This window comes from Perissodus microlepis, chromosome 10 (genome assembly GCF_051167445.1).
Source record: "Perissodus microlepis isolate ML-2025 ecotype Zambia chromosome 10, ASM5116744v1, whole genome shotgun sequence".
NCBI classification, from domain to species: Eukaryota; Metazoa; Chordata; class Actinopteri; order Cichliformes; family Cichlidae; genus Perissodus; species Perissodus microlepis.
In genome coordinates, this window is record NC_140470.1 from 22,355,299 (window position 1) to 22,374,959 (window position 19,661).

The following is a 19,661-nucleotide window of genomic DNA, read 5'->3' on the forward strand; positions in this document are numbered from 1 at the left end:
CTTTATCATCAAAGAAATTTAGTTTCAGCTGCTCTCTTACTCACAAGGAGTCACAAAGCAGATAGGTCTGCATGGTTGATTTGGTAGATTTTTAAACCAGATGCAACCCCAAAAGGATTTGAAGTGGACTCTTTCACTTGTTGGGAAATATGTAAACCACTACACTACGGAGCCACTTAATGTCTATTAACATGATGCAATTTTAATAATACTTGAAACTAGTTTAAGAACATAAACTCATTAGGAAAGGCCAGTGGCTCATGTGAGCAATGGGCTCATTTCCTCATAAACTTCTTTATAGTATGACCTCATTTTGTAACTCAAGAGTTCGCCCCTTGCTGGCTATAACAAATTCAAGTTCCTCTGTACTGGCTTTAGTTCTCAGACAAGAAGGCTATGGCCATCTTTTATATACATGTTTATGGTTTAGATACAGAAAAGACAAAGACAACAGTGCTTCTGTTATTTATTTGAAAAACATCCATTACTTGTAACAAGAGGTTCTTGCTTTAGTCTGCTTTACTGAAACAACGTGACACTTTCAATTCTCCTGGCTTGTCTGCGTGTGAATAAACCAATAACGCAAGTATTGTGTGTTTGCATTTCTAAGAAGCTGATCAAATGGTTGGAGAGGAACCACTACTACCATAAGCTCCAAATCAAACAACAACATGTGTTGTTAGTCCATACATTGTTGAACATAAAATACATTTCTCATAAAGTTATCGGAGGTGGGACTCACCAGACCCCCGACGATATGATACTATCACAATATTTCACTCACGATACAATATTATTGCACTTTTTGACATTTGGTGATAAGCTCAGTATTGCAATAACATCTACTGCAATTTATCACCTTTTTTCAACTGCAAATGATGTCCTCAAAATAAAAATTTGTCAATATCGGTTTTATCCAATAACATAAAGTTATCGACGTCGTTTTTTGGGGAGGGTTTTTTTGCTCCAAAATGACACTGTCACTAAAACCTTCAATAAATGTTGCCATAAGATGGAGTCAGTCTGCCATGAATCTGATATCAGTCTGCAATTGAATAAGATCAAGTGGAAATTTTATACTCTGTCAAGCTAAGTGTGTCCAGGGTCGTTTCAGCCAATTTATGGTAAGTTTGCTCGACTAACCTTGTCTCGGGATGACGGTGCAGAAGACGAGCCCTCTTGGCCCAGGGTCATCGCTTGTTGTTAGTCTAATATATTTTCAAGTATTTGTTATTTATTCATATATTAATATCAATATTATCAATATTTTTATACAATATCGCCACACAAAATATTCCAATATGCCAAGCTGATTTTTTCCCTACACCCTTAGAGGCTATGGTTATAACTTGGATGTAGGAAAGAACGTAGTACACCCTACCTTGTCAACTGGACGCAAACAGATTTGGGAGCAATCCACTCGGTGGTTGACCCAGACATTGTTTCAAATCACTTTTCAAAAGCACTTAAATACTGTTGGAATAGTCACCCATATGTTGAGATCGGACCATAATTAAATTCATAAAACAGTGAAAAGTGTGGTTGCTTACATCATAAATTACTCCCCTTCAACTGAAACCGCATGAAGCAGCTTTAGGACGTCCATGAAAAACTTGTATTGTGGTACTTTCTGCCAGTCTGTGTTAATGTGCTGCTTACAGCTGGAGCTTTTCTAAATCCACAAAAAAGCAAGCTCAGTAACCAAATATGATATATCTTGAGGCAATCAACCAGCATAGCTTACTCATGTTACTTTGGCTGGTGATCTGCTAAATGCTTTCTGTTACTTTATTGCTGCATGTGTGTGTATTTTTGACACAATTAGCATTCCCTTTGTATGTTTAAAACCCCCAAACCTACAAAACATCCTTTACCTTAGCGGTTATTGTCATTCAAATTGCCAGCACTTCTAGTGACTGTTAAACATGCCTTCACTATTTTCATAGATTTTCATATATTATCGACATCTCCTAATTTTACAGTATTAATCTAATTGTGTACAATCAGCTGAGGAGATAAGAAAAAAGAAAAGTCTCCCACATCTGAGCAACACACCCCGAATTGCAGCCTGAGCTTTAACAATGAGTGCTGGAAAACAGGCGTTTCAGATGCTCACACACAGAAAGAAAAAAAGGAGAGGGAGAGGTTCCTCTGCAGTTGTAACACACACCAACACCCAGCTGGCTGGCTGTGTAACACCAGTCTGCCCTGAATTCAACCCCCCACCCCGCTCCACCCTGAATGCTCTGAGCCGACCCTGAATCTTTCTCCTTGTGGTGATGCAGAAATACAAGCACCCCTTCACAAGGCCAGCTTATCACAGATGGGCGTGTATTTCCCCCACCTCTCTTTTCCTCCTGTCCCTCTCACTCTCTGCTGCTGCACCAGCCTGAAAGACAAACCCTGTCTATGATTTCCAAGGCCCCCCTATGAAATCACAGAGAGGGCTTTTTTTCTGCAATAAAACAATTAAGGGCTTCAGGAGAAACAATGAGTTCATGTATAATAAGTGACCATTATTTTTAGGACCCCCTCCCCCTCCTTTTTCAGTCATTTGCAAGCGTCCAGGGCATTGTGACCAGAATGTGCATTGATACTTTTATGTATGTCATGAAATCACTGTGCACCAAAATGGCAAGAAGGGTATTCGAAAAATGAGATCAACATTACTGTTCAAAATCCTCCCATGAGCAAGACCAGCTGGGCCTTAAAAAGCCCCACAAGGGTTGGACACGTTCTTCTAATATCTTTACGCTGTAAATCTAGGTGGAGTGTAGGGGAATAAATCTAATTAACTGCATTATTCTAAATATATAAGAATGAGTTACATATTTTAAATCACCATAAAGTCTCCGTTATGCACTGAAGACAGCAGAATTCCCTGCATAAACCTTACAGTGATTTTTTTAATGGGCGAGCCGGTATCCGTTCTGCACAACGGCATGGATCGCTTCAACAAAGAGGATGCAGGACACCTTTAAGAAAACGCCTTATCTCCCTGCCTGACTGTCACTATGGTAGCCAGACATGTCATATCATTGTGCGCATTGTTCCAACGGCTTCCTGCAGTCGGCTCTGACAATAGAAAGAGCATTTTCATGTTGCTCTGAGCTTGCATCGGTGTATGTGACAAAGATCCATCGCAGCGGCCCAAAAAAACGCTGAAACCTTCTGCAGTGATTTGAAGCAGCAGCCATCAAAGTTCCTGCAACCAGTGAAGGAGAAATAACTCTTTACTCACTGTGATCTTTGGGATGTTCTTTTTTCCTTGATAAGACATCTTCTGTTCGATTCCACCTTTTCTTTTTTTTAAAAAAAAATACCGAGCTTTTAAAAGCGATATTCCCCCGTTTATGGATGCTGCAGCGGCCCTCGCCTGGATGGGAGCTTCAAGGAATAGTCGCCCCTCTTGTCAGTGCGATGTGGAGTGGCTCGCAGAGTGCTATAGGAGCGTCTGTGGTCCAGGCACACGGCCCCTCCCTCAGTATGTTCAGTTTGGAAAGCGTGATGTCACAATCTTTCCACCGGAGGGCGCAGTGGAGAAGCTGGTGAACAGCCTCCAGCCGGCATCCTCTTCTTTGCGTTACACTGCTGTCACACGTTGTTTTTTTGTTTTTGTTTTTTGTTTTTTACATAAAGTGTGCTGCGTATCCAATATCTGTCATCACTGACCTATCCGAGAGAAATAGCAAAGTCCTTGAAGCAGCTGGTTTTGAGGCGCACTAGTTTGTGGTGTAGTCTGCGCCTGTGTGTTTACGGCTGAAGTCACTGAGGTCTGATTGATTAGGGGAAAATTGGCAGAACTAAGAGGAAACAAAGGAACATGGGATAGAAATCACCATCGTTATTATAAACAATATGTAATGGAAAGATTTACTAATTTTAAACATGTCCACTGACTTCACTGCCGTGTGTTAATCATACATATTGGATGTTTATAATTTTGCCAGTCTACTAAATAGATTTATTGGCAAGAAAAAAAAATATTCCCTTTGAAATTGTAGATTTATATCAGTCATAACCAGGAGGTTGTGTGTTTTGTTTTGCTGGACACAGAAGAGCAAAATGGTGTGGCAGCTGTCACAGAGCTTGCCCGTAACATTGCACACACACACACACACACACACACACACGCACGCACGCACACACACACTCTCTCTCTCTCTCTGCATGTTCCCACCCAGCCATGTGTCTCCATTGTTTGAACCTAAAGTGCGTCCCTCTTCGCTCTGCCACTCCCCTCCTCAGCTCTAATGCAGCCATAATGAGATCCTGAGAGTGACATGCATGTAGGAGCAGGTGCGTGGTAAAGGGTGTGCCTATTTGTGTGTCTATATTACACTAGCAACTTAAAATATGTATATATATCATACTTTCATTTGCTTCATTTTGTCTTTTTTTTTTTAAAAAATATTGCTTTACAGAGTAATGTAGGAAGGTCTTACAGCACAGTTCTACCCAATTGTTGTAGAAAAAGAAGGGTTTAATTTTTTTTTTTTTTTTTTTTTGCTACAAGCAGACACAGGGCCTTCATCCTGGCATGTCCTTTCATGGCAGTGAGGCAGAAAGGCATTACCTCAGCATTTCCAGGACTTGGAGAATGCATCAGCACTACACACTCAAGTTTGCAGGATTGCTACCTCTGCAGACCACATTAACCGGCTGACACTGAGAGACAGACAGGGTGCAGACAGATCAGGGATGCAGAAAAGTCTCTGTCAGGTCATCAAGCCTGTTGGAGCACATTTCACACCACAGTGAATGGAGTGAGAAGCTTCCAGTTCACTACCCAACAATCATATAAAATTATATTATCAGTTTACACACAAGCACAATCATGCTGACCACCTCAGCCACTATGTGATCTCTTCATATAGACGACATTGGCGAATTGAAGAAGACTAAATGATCTGGAGTTGTTTTGTGGTAGTGGGACAATTCTGAAAATGCAGGGGGAGGATAAAGCAAATAGGCTACGCAGAACGCAGAATTAAACCTCCTAAAATTTTGCTTAACTCTAAACATTTAAGGCTCTATCAATGCTCAGTCTTGACCGATATGACGACGTATGAAGCAGCATTCTTCTTAGTGTTTATTTTTGGTCCCTTTTATGATTCATTCTCCCAAAACACTGAATATATTTATGGTACAAAAGCATCTCTTTACTGCACCCAATATAATTAGAGTTATTTTTCAGACTTAACCAGAGGGAGGCACAGACATCATCTGTTTCTGTCTGCTGATTATAAAGACTAAACTGAGTATTATATGCAACATTAGTAGATTCCTTATTTCATTTGTTCCCACAGTATCTCTGTGACAGCTTAAAGAAGCACGCGTGTGCATGTTTTAATTTAGACAAGTCTACATGTCAGTGTATATGTATAGTTTTATGCTTTCTGAATGCATGTGTCAATGTGACTTCCACCCTGCAGGACATCACAAAAAAAAAAAAAAAAAAAAAAAGATGGGGTTGGGGCCATTTCCTCTCTCTCTGGACATCTGGTTAGCCAGTCTCCATTATTCACTCCACTGCAGCAGCTCACAGCACTAATTAGCCCACCAGACAGGAGGAAAACCAGTAAAATCTATAATTATGATTGTTATTGTTCAGTATTACTACAGCACAGGAATACATAGTGAGCAGTTCAGTTCACCATAGCCACAAAACAACGAACGATATTGAGAGTTTGCATGACAGTGTCAATAATATCATGACTTACTGTAGTTCAAATCAAAGTGAACCCGGTGTACTCAGATAGGAAGGAGGGGTAACAACATTTGTCATAAAAATGCAAACGGGCAGCTTTTCCACTCGTCATTTGTTTGCCAGACAAGGATGCTGTTAAGTTTTACTGGCACGCTAAATGTACCAGTTAATAACAAAGGGATAAACACATCCTGCCTTCCCTGTGTCCTCTAACAATTTCCAAACCAGGGGGGAAAAAACAAAAACACAACCTTACTCTATTGTCTGCTGGTTTCTACTGAATCATCTGGTCCCCTGAAAGCAGCAATATTGCAGTTCAGTATGAGGCCACATGAGGGGAAAAGGCCACCTGCCACGCTGAAGAAATCTATGTTTATTTTTTTTTTTTACTGTATTTTAAGACAATTAAAGGTGGGAATGATTCAGAAGGCGGGAATCAAATATATCATAAGGATAATGTGAAGACTTAAATGCAGATAAATGTAGAGTGCAGCAGCTTAGTCTCAAACTGTCTGAGACTGAATGAATAACAGTACTAGAACCACAGAGGTGTAAACAAAAAAGGGAACACCATTTAACTGCAACAGTGGGGAAAAAAGCATGTAGAAAACCTGTACTCAAAGAGATAGAGCTCCACAGCTTCAGTCAGTTTACTTGCATTACTCACACACAGGTCTGTCAGTCTACTGCTTTGTTGCTGAGTCTCTGTTAAATGAAAGTTGGATAAGAGTGCAGATCTGCCTGTGCAGCAGAAACAACAGCAGGCAGTCATATTTTAATTAGTGACCAATCTGAAGATGAAGGACTTGCATCATCAAGAAAGACAATCTGTGTCAGAGAGTTTTGTAGTTTTAAAGTTTTTAAAGTGTAAAGAGACAATCCCATTGTTTTCCAATCTTTGTAGGAAATATTAGCAGCCAAAACTTCCCCACATTCTCTTAAATGCTGTGTAGCACATAACAGCAAACCTTAAAGCTGAAATTCAGCTCAAACATACTATGCGGGGATCATTTTAAAATGTTTACCAAGGTCTGCTACTAATTTCATTCTAGAGTTGACATCACCATAATGACTTTTATTAGATTCCATTTGTCTGTAATCTATGACATCTTGCTCTATATTAACTTATTGTGTAATCTGCTTAACTCTTTCCTGGTCTTTTTTAAATCTGTTTTCTCCGTCCGTGCTTTAAAGAAGTACTCTTGTGTGCCAATAAATGACCACATTCTGGTGATGAAATGGCAAAATGGTAATCACACCACTTTGTCTAGTCCAGCGATTCTACTGCTCTCAGCCAAAATTGTGTGTGTGTGTGTGTGTGTGTGTGTGTATTGAACAAGAGCCAGAGAGTGAGACATGAATCATCATCTTTTGGTGCCTAGAGTGTACTGCTCAAAGCCAGTGTCAATTAAGAATGGATGAAGTGAATTTTTAGCATAGTTGCTAGGTCACACATACAAATATTATCAGCATGTTCTTGTCCCAAACTTATGTTATGGCAAAAAGCAGTACTCATACATTTAGAGTCCCGATGGATTGACTTTATCCAATGTATTTTTTTTTTTTTACAAAAAAGTAGCATTACAAGTTTGCTTTTCTTTCCTTGAATATAGAATATGGAAACACTTCAGAAACAACCTTTTTTTAAAAAAAAAAAAAATTATTTTACTGAAATAGCACAGTTAGAGAGTAACTGTAATTAAATTCCAATTAGAGGTACAAGGAGTTCATGAAGTATGTGAAAAGCTTATCTCAAGTAATCTGCCAAAGACAAAATTCAAATTTATTAATTAAGTGCAACCAAAGCAGAAATGTTAAACAAAAAATGAATAATTACAAATATAAAAAAAGCAATAAAATAGCCAGCTTAAATTACAACAGCTGATTTTTTTTTTATTTAGTAGCACAGATAAAGAGTTCAAATAGACAATAAATAGCTTACGTGAAGAAAACTAATAAGTAGGAAGTAATAGCTAAGAGTCAATGGTAAGCTGAAAGTAGTACAGAAATTAGTAAAATAACTTGAATTAATTTGTTAAGAGGTTAAGTAATAAAAAAATAAACGAATTGCTGAAAATTTATTTCCACTTTTGGGTAGTTAAGCGTAAAGTATAACTATATAAAATGAGTTTAGAAAATTCCATCTGTGAGTCCATGTGCTGCTGTGTTGTCTGGTCTACTGGGTTGATTCAGATAAATGGGTTGTGAACCACTAATATAAAGTAATTATTACCTTTACTTAGCACTGGATTCTTTCCGTGGTGCTTTTGTTTGTGTCTCTCTCTCCATGGTGCTGAAAGACTTGTGTCATTTTTAATCACACATAACAGACACAAACGTACCTATTCTCAATATCAAAAATTAAAATGCAACTGTTTAAACGGTATAGAGTTTCCCAAATATTTTGTAAGGACTTTAAGCATAATGGAAAAGGTATCAAAGATGTTCAAGTGTAACATAAGTATAAGTATTATTAAGTATAAATATAAGAAGCGTTAAGTATTAAAGGAGTATTTCACCAGACTAAGACACAGTAAACATTATTCATTTAGATACTGGTTCTTTTGTGGTGATCCAATAGAATATGGATGCTTATTACTAGCACACACTACCTTTACAAAAAAAATAAAAAATTATAATTTTGGGAATATAAAGCATATTTAATCTAAACGAGGCTCTTAATTGCTTTCTCTGCAGTTACACCTGTTAGTGAACCATACAGTTGTTCCCAGTAACACTCCTACATTTGGTAAAATATCAATATCATCATCACTATCATCATCATAGTAAGCAGTTCTGTGGGGTTTTTTTTTTAAACAGGACTTATGTTTTTAGTGGCACAAGCCTGTAGTGATGATAAAAATTGTAATTTCTCCAGCTTTGAGGCTTTCCAGTCATGCTGCTTTTTTTCTCTCTGTCTTCTACTTTATCATACAAACCTAGTTCTGAATATGTTGTGTAAAATGTAAGTAAAAACAGAGTGCAATGATCTGCTAATCTTGTAAACTCACGATTTATTCAGAATAGTACACAAAAAACATATCTTACGGTTACTTTGCAACCTTGGTGAGTGGAGTGGAGTGAGAGACTATCTCTTCCAGCATGGGGTCCTGGTGACCTCAGGCCTCAGCTGAAGCCTTTCACAGACATAGCGCACACATGCAGGGGAAACGGGAAGGACGTACAGCCAAGGCAAGTGGTGCAAGATGCTGATGGTCCCCAAGGTGAGGTAGGCCATCAATGCCAGGGACTGGTTTGCAACCACTGACCTGAAGGACACCTACTTCCAGATTCCTATCTCGCAGAAGCACAGTCGGTTCCTGAAGTTCAGATTCGAGGACAAGGTGTTCGAATTCCGAATCCTCCCCTTCGGCATCTCTCTTGCATCCCGAACCTTCATGCAGTGCATGGACGCTGTCCTAGCTCCTATTAGGCTCAGGGGCCGCAGGGTCCTGAACTATTTAGACAACTGGCTGGTCTGTGCCACATCAGTAGAACAATGCCACAGCCATGTAGCTCTGTGTAGCATGTTCTGGCTATGGGGTTGTGCCTGAATCTGAAAAGGAGCAGGCAGCAGCCTTTAATAGTCACAACATTTCTGGGCATATCCCTGGACTCCATCAGGGACTCTATGTCCCTCACTGTGGAGCGAGAGCAGGCCTTCAGGGTGTTCCTAAACCAATTCAGGCTACACTCACAGGTTAGCTGGGGGCTGTCTCCACCTGATGGGCCACATGGCTCCCATGGTGTAGGTGGTTCTGTTAGTGCTCCTAAACATGAGACCTCTCCAACGGCACCTGCTGAGCCTGGGTCTGCTCGCAGCAGTCCCACAAGACAACAGTGGTAGTCTCTTGAGGGCTCCACCAAGCTCTCTGTTTGTGGAGAGACTTGTCCAACATGGAGTAGGATCTACTTCACAGTTAGTCTAGTTAGTCTTCACAGATGCCTTGTGCAGTCGACGAGGACTGTGGGGTCAACAGCCACTGGACTGGCTTTTGGGTGTCCCAGCACATAAATGTACTGGAGCTGCAAGTTGTTGTCCTTGGCATTACAGTAGTTCCTGCCTCAACTGGGTATCACGGTATCCTCTGCAGCTACCAGGCTATAGCGGTAGGCTCACCACACTCACTGACTCCCTGATCGCTGGCATGGTGGCAGCGATCAGGCCCGTTTGTGTTGGTCACTCAGAACTTAGCGATGCTGACTCCTCTTTAGTTTCCCAGTTCTTGAGGGGAGCCCAGCGGTTTACAGTTTGCAGGCCTGGGCACCCAGTTCCTTGGCGCCTTTCATTTTGAACCACCATGTAGGTCTAGAAGGGTCAGTGAGCTCCATGCTCTGTTGGGCCATAGGGATTGCTGTGACGGCTCAGTGCCAGGCTCCCCATTGCCCTGTCCGTACTTTGGTGGTGTATGCTAGGTGTACCAAGTTGATTAGGAGAGCAGACCAACTGTTTGTTAGTTTCCACTAGGTTTCAAAGTAAACATGGGCAGAAGTAAACAGGGGAGGTTCACAGAGGTTCACAAATCTTCTAAAAAAATTGCCTCTACAAGTTGTGAAATGATTTCAGAATAATGCTCCTCAACACACAAACAGACTTTGATTATCACATCATCTAATATCATAATCACAGTAAAAGAATCCAGAGAAATCTCTGTATGCAAGAGACAAGGTAAAAAAAAAAATTGTAGTGGATCACCGTCATCTTCGGCCTTGGCAGGTGTGATTCTGACATGGAAATCATTGCACGGGCTAAGGAATATCCCTATATGTGAAAAAAGTTCACTGTGCCATCCACAAATGCAGGTTAAAGCTCTGTCATGCAAAGAAGAAGCCATACGTGAAGATGCTCTAGAAACACCATCATCATCTCTGGATGATGATACAATGGGCTGATGCAAAGTGGAAAACTGTTCTGTGACCAGCCAAATGGATATTATTTTTGTGAAACATGGATGCTACATACTACAGAAGAGGCTTGTTATCAGCACTGAATTAAAAACCCTGCTTTTCTGGTGGTATGATGGATGTGTCAGTGCATGTGGAACTGGTAGGTGGTACATCTGAAAAGGCACCATCAGTGCTGAAAGGTATATACAGATGGTTTCTTTTCCAGGGAAGGTCCTGTATATTACAGCTAAACAATGCTGAACTGCATCCTACAGCTATGGAAATGGCATAACTTTAATACTCGAGGAGTCTAATGAACTGGCCTGCATGTAGTCCAGACCAATTTAAACATTTGGAGCAAATATAAGACAGAGATAAGACTGTTGAGCAGCTAAAATGGGATAACACTCCTCTCATGAAAGTCCAGCAGCTGGTCTCCTCAGTACCCATACATGTATGGACTTTTGTTAAAAGTAGAGGGGATGCTACATAGTGGTAAGTAGTTTGTATTGCACAATTTCTCAGTTAAAACAAAAGCTAATGAATGTTGGATGGATAGTGGGCTGTTTCCCAGACACAGCTGATTGTTTCTTGGTAATATCTTACAAACTAATATTGTTTACTAAGAAATAATGCTAAGTCATAAAATCCTAATGCCATTTATTTCAAGATTGTTTTACGTTCTGTGGCTTGTTCTATGCACTTCAACACCAAGGTTATTTCTCCAAACAAAATAGTGTCTTTAATTACATAGTGATGTGGCATAATGGCACATTCAGTCAACAGAATTCTGGATAACTCAGCTTCTTAAGCTCTTTGTAGATTGTAAGGAGTGGACAGTTTTTGACTTCCTATTTCAGTTTTTGCTCTCATGTCAGCGCCATTATTCAGTGGCAAACTTGAAAACTCAACTAAAGGACACAGCGAGTTCTATAATATGGACTCGTATAATGGAAACAATTTTATCATTTTCATTTAAGCATAATTAAAAATTAAAAAAAAATTCAGGGTAGCTGCAGAGAACTTGTAGGAAAAACAGTGACACACAGTGGAAGCCACCTCTGTCATTTATGCTGAAACAGTCTGTTGCAAAGAAAAAAAAAGTTAGTCTCTTTACCTTCTCATCTTCCAGGTTCTGCAATATTTCTTTTCCGCCGCTGCTTCCGATCTTCACCTGAGGGGAGCCTTTGCGTTCTTGCTTGTCTGCTGTGGGACTTTCCACAGCAGGGGAGCTCTTACTGTCACGCGCCGGGCTCTTCGCTTCCAGACCGGTTAGCCGTTTGGTGCTCCGCGGGGTGCGGGATCCCCTTTGCCCGACGCTAAGGGCATCAAAGTCTATCGTTTTACTCTCGAACGCGTCCTCAATGCTGCAAAACAAGCCTCCGTGTTTCTGCCTGGGCACCTGGTCGGCCGTGCCGGGCCGGGCGAGATAAACCGGCAGGTCGTCCCCTGATTTCTCCCAGTTTCTCCTGCGCTCTGCCATAGTGGAGCCCTGCACAAGTGGCCGAGAAAGACGGGGAAACTAGTACTGAAGTGCTGTGTATCTCTTTGTGTGTGTGTGTGTGTGTGTGTGTGTGTGTGTGTGTGTGTGTGTGTGTGTGTGTTGAGCAGACAGTCAGGCAGGAAGGAATTGAATTAAAGCCAAAGGTAGTACTGCAGTGGCTCCTGATGCATAGGTAATATATGTGTATTTGATTCCTCTTACATTTTACAATGAAATCAAGCACACTCATGGTTGTGACTTAAGACTAATGGAAGGCTTTGTTTCTCTGAGTTTATAGTATAACACTGAAAAGAGAACGAAAGAGATCGGTACACATTTGGTTAAAGAGAACACTCGCCGTATTTATGCACACATACATATTATGTCTGTAAAGGTAAGAATGAACCTAATAATCAAAATATAATTCCTTCTAGCTGATGCACTGATACTGAGATTAACTTGAGTGGACACAGGTGTGCGCCTAACAGGTATTCGTCCTGAAAGACGTCCACTTTAGCGCTGTCCGTTCAGCACTTGCGCGCTTAAACAACTCCCAGCGAGATCATGCTGATGTTTCTTCAAGTGCTTGTCTGGCCCCCTCACCGGCGACACCTCAGGGTGCTTAGAATACTTAGGCCAGCACAAACGAGACAAGATCGTGTCAGCAGCGCGGCAGACGCGCAGCTTTCAGGCGGCAGGTCTGCTGAGTCGAGAGGGCGAACGAGGGAAGCAGGAGTCAACGAAGTCAGTAAACAGGAACGCAATTATGTAACGGCCAAATATCTGCATGTTCCACAAATCTGCATGGGGTCAAATTTAGGACACTGGTTCCGTTAGGACATTGTAGTATATTGATAACTGTGCCTCGTGTAAGTCTCATGAACTACATATGTCAGAGTAAAACAGCCAAACAGCCTTCTAATAAAAAGTGGACAGAATAATGACAGTTTGGTATTTTATTTTATTTTATCCTGGTACAGCATGGGGGTGACTTTGGCTTCACAGAGAGGTGAAAGGACTGGTGAAAACTTTCATCAAGTGGATTAGAAATAACACCCACCTGCCTAACCAGTGTGTGTGTGTGTGTGTGTGTGTGTGTGTGTGTGTGTGTGTGTGTGTGTGTGTGTGTGTGTGTGTGTGTGTGTAAAAAGAGCTCTTAGACTCCACAAATCTGAAAAAGACTTTCAAGGTCAGTCACACTGTGGGCTACAGTGAAGTCCAACAAGCCACGTCCTCAGGTCTCATCTAACAGGTTGTCATCAGTGAATTAAAGCCGTGGCTGTTTTCAGCCAAAGGGCCACTTCACTGGGGCAGCATCTGAAATTCCCAGGAGCTCCTGATAAAGAAACCGACTAAGGGCACAACAGACAAAATCAAACTCAAATGACTCAAGTGACTAAGCCTGAAAAATGAAAATGAGAAAATGTAATTGTGTGTTTATTTGTTTGAGTTGTTACCAAGGCAGCCACTATTTTTGTGTGTGGATTAAAACCACAGGAGAAGATTTTATCTGTAAAAACAGATAATAGACTATAGTCAAAAGGTTTCACATTGGATAATTTACAACAGGGAAAAGTCTGCCCGCAGGGATGTGCTGACGTGACCATCTTTTCCTTTTTTGCATGGAAACATGAAGAAACACAATCCTACAAATACAAAAGCATATCTAACACACTGCATGATCACAGAATGCACAAGAGAAAGAGGAAAATACTGATCAAGCACGATGCTTTTAAAAGATAGCAGAGTGTATATTTTTTTCAGTGTACTGAAGCAAAATTAAACACAAGTAGCACTATTCTCTGCTGAGTTCCACTGTGGCAGTTTCCGTGGCTCTTTTGGCATCTAATGCAGTAACTTGACAAGGCAGCAGAAATTTCCCCTCACATGAATGTGATTAAAGCGTCAAGGTTTGCAGAGATGCCAAGAGCCTGCTAAAATTCCCTGCCTCTGTAACTCTATGACAGTGTGTTCCGAGTCTCGTGTTTCCTCCAGTATCTTACTTGATTTAGACGGTGAATAATGCTGATGGAAGAGAGACAAATGACTAACAGCGTTCCTTGGAGTTTCAACCTTGTAACAAATTTGTGTTTTGGCTGGCCACACATTCATAAGCTGACACCGACCGCTTTGAGAATTAAACATAATGTGAGAGAACAAGGACAACGCTCTGAGGCCGGCGCAGAGTGTGTTTGCCTTTAAGTGTTCCCTGTGGTGTGGGGCATCAGCAGACTGACTGGGAGGCAACGGAGCCGTCAGCACGCAGTGTCTGGCTTTCAGTGTGTCACTGATGTTGTCATAGCTGCAAACCATAAAAACAAAACATTCAGTCGGTTGTTTACTTTACTGTCACTGTCAAAGAAAATTCCCCTGCACAAACCCATATTTGGCACTAAGTCAATAAGTTCACAAACTAACATCATTCTGAATTAATGTGGCTTTTAAAGTAATGACTGCATCACTGGAGCAGAGCAGGAGACTCACTCAGTCATGATAGTAAACGTGGATGTAAGGTAAGCCAGCACCATACAACAATGGCCTTTATTCTGCTAGTGGGTTAAGTGCATGCTCATTCGGGCATGATTGAAGCATGGCAGGTAGGACAGAGTTTGGCAAATTCACGCCCAGTGGTCTTCATGGATTTGGCACAAGAGGCCTTACGGCGACTTAGACCTTTGAAGAAGTAGGTAAGTGGGCCACAGTTCCACAGATAAGTCGACAGGGCTCAATTCAAATGGTACACAAAAACACATAAAATCTTACATTCCACCACAGGTATGTTTCTGGTTTGATTCACCAAATGATTTTGATTTAAAAAAAATCAAATATTCACTGTCAAGTTGTCTTGGTTATGTAGCAGCCATGCTTTGATCTCGGTTATGCGTTTAGTACTGAGTCCTGTACGTCTGTTAAATCATGGGATTTTTTTTTCCTGCCACAAAATGTCATTCCTATGGCATGATTAGAACAGCAGCCTAAAATCAGAAGCAGCAGTAAACCATCAGCATTATACATCAACATATATAAATGCCTACTGGCCTGATGTAGCCAAATAAAAAGGAATGGCAGCCCAGGGTACTGCAGAAGCTCACATCTCGGCTGTTTTTCTTGTTTTCACTTTGCTTGTGAATTTACCCAAAAATTGCTGAATTGTGCAAATCTAAATCTATAGTTTCAAAAAGTGAAAGCAAACGCTTGAGGTGGCAATCTCACAGAAGTATGAACTATAATAATAACGGATTGCATTTTTATATAGCGCTTTTCTTGACCCCTCAAAGCGCTTAACAATACCACTATTCATTCATACACTGGTGAAGGCAAGCTACAGTTGTAGCCACAGCTGCCCTGGGGCAGACTGACAGAGGCGAGGCTGCCATATTGCGCCATCGGCCCCTCTGGTCAACACAGTCAACACCAGTAGGTGGTAGGTGAAGTGTCTTGCCCAAGGACACAACGGCCGAGACTGTCCGAGCTGGGGCTCGAACCGGCAACCTTCCGATTACAAGACGAACTGCCAACTCTTTGAGCCCCTTAGCAGTCCTGACTATGAAGTCAGGACTTGAAGTCAGGACTGCTAAGCAGCTGGGGACACCAGGCCAGGCAGCTGCATCCGCCTGGAATGGTTTGGCTGCTGACCAGCTGCGGCTGAAATAAGGTTAAAGAGCCTCCGAGGATGGATGTGTCAGACTTTTCAATCTTGTGTCCCTAACAGTCAGGCCGGCTTCTTAGCACATAAACAGCACTGAAGTGTTCGTGCTATCTGTAGTTTGACTTTTAAACAACCCACTCTTCCGAGTTGTGTCAAATGTGCTAAAAAGGTTTGTGCTGGTAAAGCATTTATTGTGCAGAAGAAGCAGTTTTCATCTGCACCCAGCAAATGTGTCATCAAGGATTACGCTAGAAGGATAATTATCCGTCCATCCATCCAAACTTCCTCAACACAGTATCTCTTTGATGGCAAAAGTGACATTGTGACAAAACATACTTTTGGCAATAACTATTAATGGCAATATTTCACTTTTTAAGTTTAGTCACATGAACTGATGCAGTGATGATAGTTTATACTATGTCACTATTTGACTATGATATCATAGTTTTTTTAAAGTAGCCACAGACTGTGACCGTACAGTTGGTAGGATTTATAGTTAGTAACACTAACGTCTGGGGACACCTATAACAGGTTCATATGATTTACCACATAAATCACATGAACTTGAACAGATACTGATTTCAACTGCAATTTGAGTGATTAGCAGAGGCATACAAGCACAAAGGGGAGTTTCATTTAACTTATTAAGTAGTGTTTTTCCCCTCTTTTATTCAGTTATAGGAGACAGTTGTTCAGTCAGACGATACACTAAATATAAAAGTGACCCCTGTGTAAGCGGTGAAAGGAGGACAGATAAAAGTGCTCTCATGACAGATGTACTTTGGCAGAACAAAGCCTGGCTCAACCTCTGTTCTCATCAGGATTGTCAAGAACAGCCATGACTCCAATTTTTTTAAAAAAAAAAAGCAGACTCCTAACCTGGACTGACTCTTCTCTTTGTACCATACAGCTTAGAATAAGCTTAGAGTATGAAAAGCCTACTATTTAGTAAACTAATGAGGAAACTGGAAAGCTGAAGCCTTCAGTGTCATCTTCTTTAAAGTAAGCAAATGACTCAGCAATACTCAACCAGACTTTTTACCCTTTAATATTAAGCAACTTAGAGAAGCTCCAGTAAACATGATAGTTCTGTCAAGGATTTCTGTCCGTTTTTGAGCGGTACATGCTCGGAGAACAAAGATGTGAGGAAGCCACCCACCAGCTACAGCTCAAAGCCTACGCTCTCTTTTTATGAAGGGGAAGGAAATCTTGTTACAAACAAAACCAGTGTGAGAAAAAGATGTTTGATACGATGATACGGGGAGATATAGAAATTACTGACTTTGGAAATAGTATGTAAAAAAAACAGCTTTTGCTAAACACTTAAATATTTGAAATACATAATAAAGCAACAACTAATTGAGCGTGAAAATGGCAGATTACGTGTCATTAAAAAAAGGAGTTTAAAAAAAGCAACTGTTTTGCATTTAATTTTTTTTTTAAACAAATTTAAAGCAGGAATACAGTGAATAAATTAAGAATATTTTAGCAGTCATTCCTCTTGTAATAATCACTTACAAGACACAATCCCAATCAGTGTTTGTAATTAAGGTGCAGAAAGAAGACAAATTAGTCTTCAAGGTCATAGGCCATATTTTTTTATTTTTTGTTTTTTTACAGCATTACGTTTTTCTGTTTATCAAATAATCTAAATGAAATTAGGAGGGATTATATATTCTCCTTGGAAGACAGACAGAAGAAGGAGAAAAGAAAATCTCTGTAAAATAAAAATAAAAATGAATACACATTACATGTAATGTCACACATTACATTCTCGTAATGTATATTTGTGAGATACATAAATGACCCGGAAAAGAAAAAATAGATTAAACATGGAAATACAGGCAGAAAAAGGGGGGAAAGTGCATTTAAGGCAACTGCTGTTGAGTTTGCACAATATTTTCAGTCGCCCCCCTCGATAAGTTAAAGTGAATGTACTGGGATGTAGTTACTGTCCGATGTGTAATGAGATCCAATGAGAAGGTACCCTCGGCCTTACAATAGGTGATTCAGTGGCAGATACAGTAGCTCGGGTAAAAAGGGGAGCAGGCAGAGTATTAGTAGTAAATATTTTAGGGACTGGGCAGAGTCAGCTTGGCGGGAGAGAAGTGAAGCAGGTGTCGTGTTGCATCCACTTTCTCCTGTTTCCTTTTGGGGGAAGTGGACACCTAAGTGGCCAGCAGAGTTTAGCAAAACAGGGCCATTAGTATCAAAGATGTTTTGGTTAGTAGAAAAAGAGGAGACCTGCAGTTTTGGGATAAAGGAAGGTCTGATGTTGTAGTGTTGTTTTATAATTTTTTCCTTTCATCCTTACAAAATTCAGAGTATGGAGTGAAATTTTGCCCAACAAATACAGACAACATGACTGTTACATGTTGTTTTGTGACCAGAGCTCATCGGAAACCAGTCTGAAATATTTACAAGTTTGGTAAAAGGTCATGTTTCTTTAAAGGGCAAATTGGGAAAGTCGCACAGGTCGACAGCAGCACCCCCTGCTGGCCAGCTGGAGCAACACGATATAGACAGTAGAACAACAAATCCAATACACGGTATGTGATAAAGGATGGGGGGGAAAGGAAAGGGGTGGCAAATATTTATATTATTCCACATTCATATTAAAATTATTTTTTTCATTTATAATTTTCAAGGAAACAATGTTCATCTTTGCAGCCATCAACACAATAAAACAGAGCAATTTACACCCTTGTCAAGTCATTTCTAAACTGCCAAGTACATCAACTGTTCAAGCTGCATCAGAGAATAAACAAAAGTTTCCACTATTCACAGAAAAAAGGGGAGACTACATGAAATTATTCAGACACATGTACATATTAACAATGTATATATTACAATACAGAATGGGGATGTTTTCTCTTGGGCTGTCAGTGGTAGGAGCTGTAAAAAAAAACACAGAAAGGAGGGGAAAAAAGACAACCAGGGGGTAAAGCTTTTACAGTCTGCTGGCTTTTGAGAAAAAAAGAAGATGCAGTTTGACAATCCGTAAGTTCTCCTGTACAGATCCAGGCTGAGTGGAGCTGGATCCAAGTGTGGCATTTCTCCCAAAATCTATTTTCACCTTCCTTCACTCGAGTCTGTTATGTGTGTCCAGTGAAGACATGTCAACCTGAGTGTCCCGTATCTCCCATTAGTGTCTGTACACACCAGCTTCTGCAGTGTAGCTGTGTCCTTTTGCAGACGTGACCTCTGGAGAGTGCAAGCAGTGTGTAAGCACCATTCTCTGAACAGCAATGTCAGGGCAGTTGGTTGAAGAAACCAGGTCCCGAAAGTTCCTTGTTATAATCTGACCTGAGACCAGCACTGTTTAAATGGCCTCTGCGTGCATAAGGCCCTGAGTTGGCTCGGTTCAGTTCACCGGGTGGTTGCATTCAAGAACTTCTTTTCAGGTTTGAACGCCAAAAAAACAGAGGGGGAAAAAGAAGAGCGGCCTGTGGTCTGGTGGTTTGTTTTCCTTGTTGTTTATGAGCTCTCTGTCTGTTTATATTCCCACTGGGGCTAAATGTTGGTCAGTGATATATTATTACCCTGCATGGCAGAGAGAACATATCCCAGGCTTTGGTTTTTAAATTGTCAAAGCATGTGTTTGCAACTGCATATGTCTGTAAATGCATGTGTGTCTGAAAACTATTTATGTGTGTGTGTGTGTGTGTGTGTGTGTGTGTGTGTGTACGTGTCTGAATGCACTATATCTGTTTTCCCAATTGCCTGCCATTCCTTGCAGTCTGTATTCTCAGCTGCTTGGAGAGATATTTAATGTCCTAAAAATATCATCCTGGGCAGCAGGATGAGAACCAACCTCACCCGGTTAAAAAACAATATTAATAATAATAATAACAATAATAATAATAAATCTGAAGTGTGATCCGACCAGCACACAATACATCCAGCTATACCGACAGCAGTCACTGATGTTA

General features: G+C 40.7%; 1 protein-coding gene across 2 annotated transcripts in view; it reads right to left on the reverse strand.

Moving 5' to 3' along the window:
* dpysl3 (dihydropyrimidinase like 3) overlaps positions 1–3,464 on the reverse strand; it is a 31,620-nt gene extending 28,156 nt beyond the window's left edge. For both annotated transcript variants that reach the window (XM_084940690.1, XM_084940689.1), the window contains exon 1: positions 3,242–3,464. In XM_084940690.1, coding sequence (XP_084796816.1) covers positions 3,242–3,280 — 39 coding nt within the window. In that variant the 5' untranslated portion in view covers positions 3,281–3,464. The remainder of the gene's footprint in view (positions 1–3,241) is intronic.
* Positions 3,465–19,661: the final 16,197 nt, after the last annotated feature.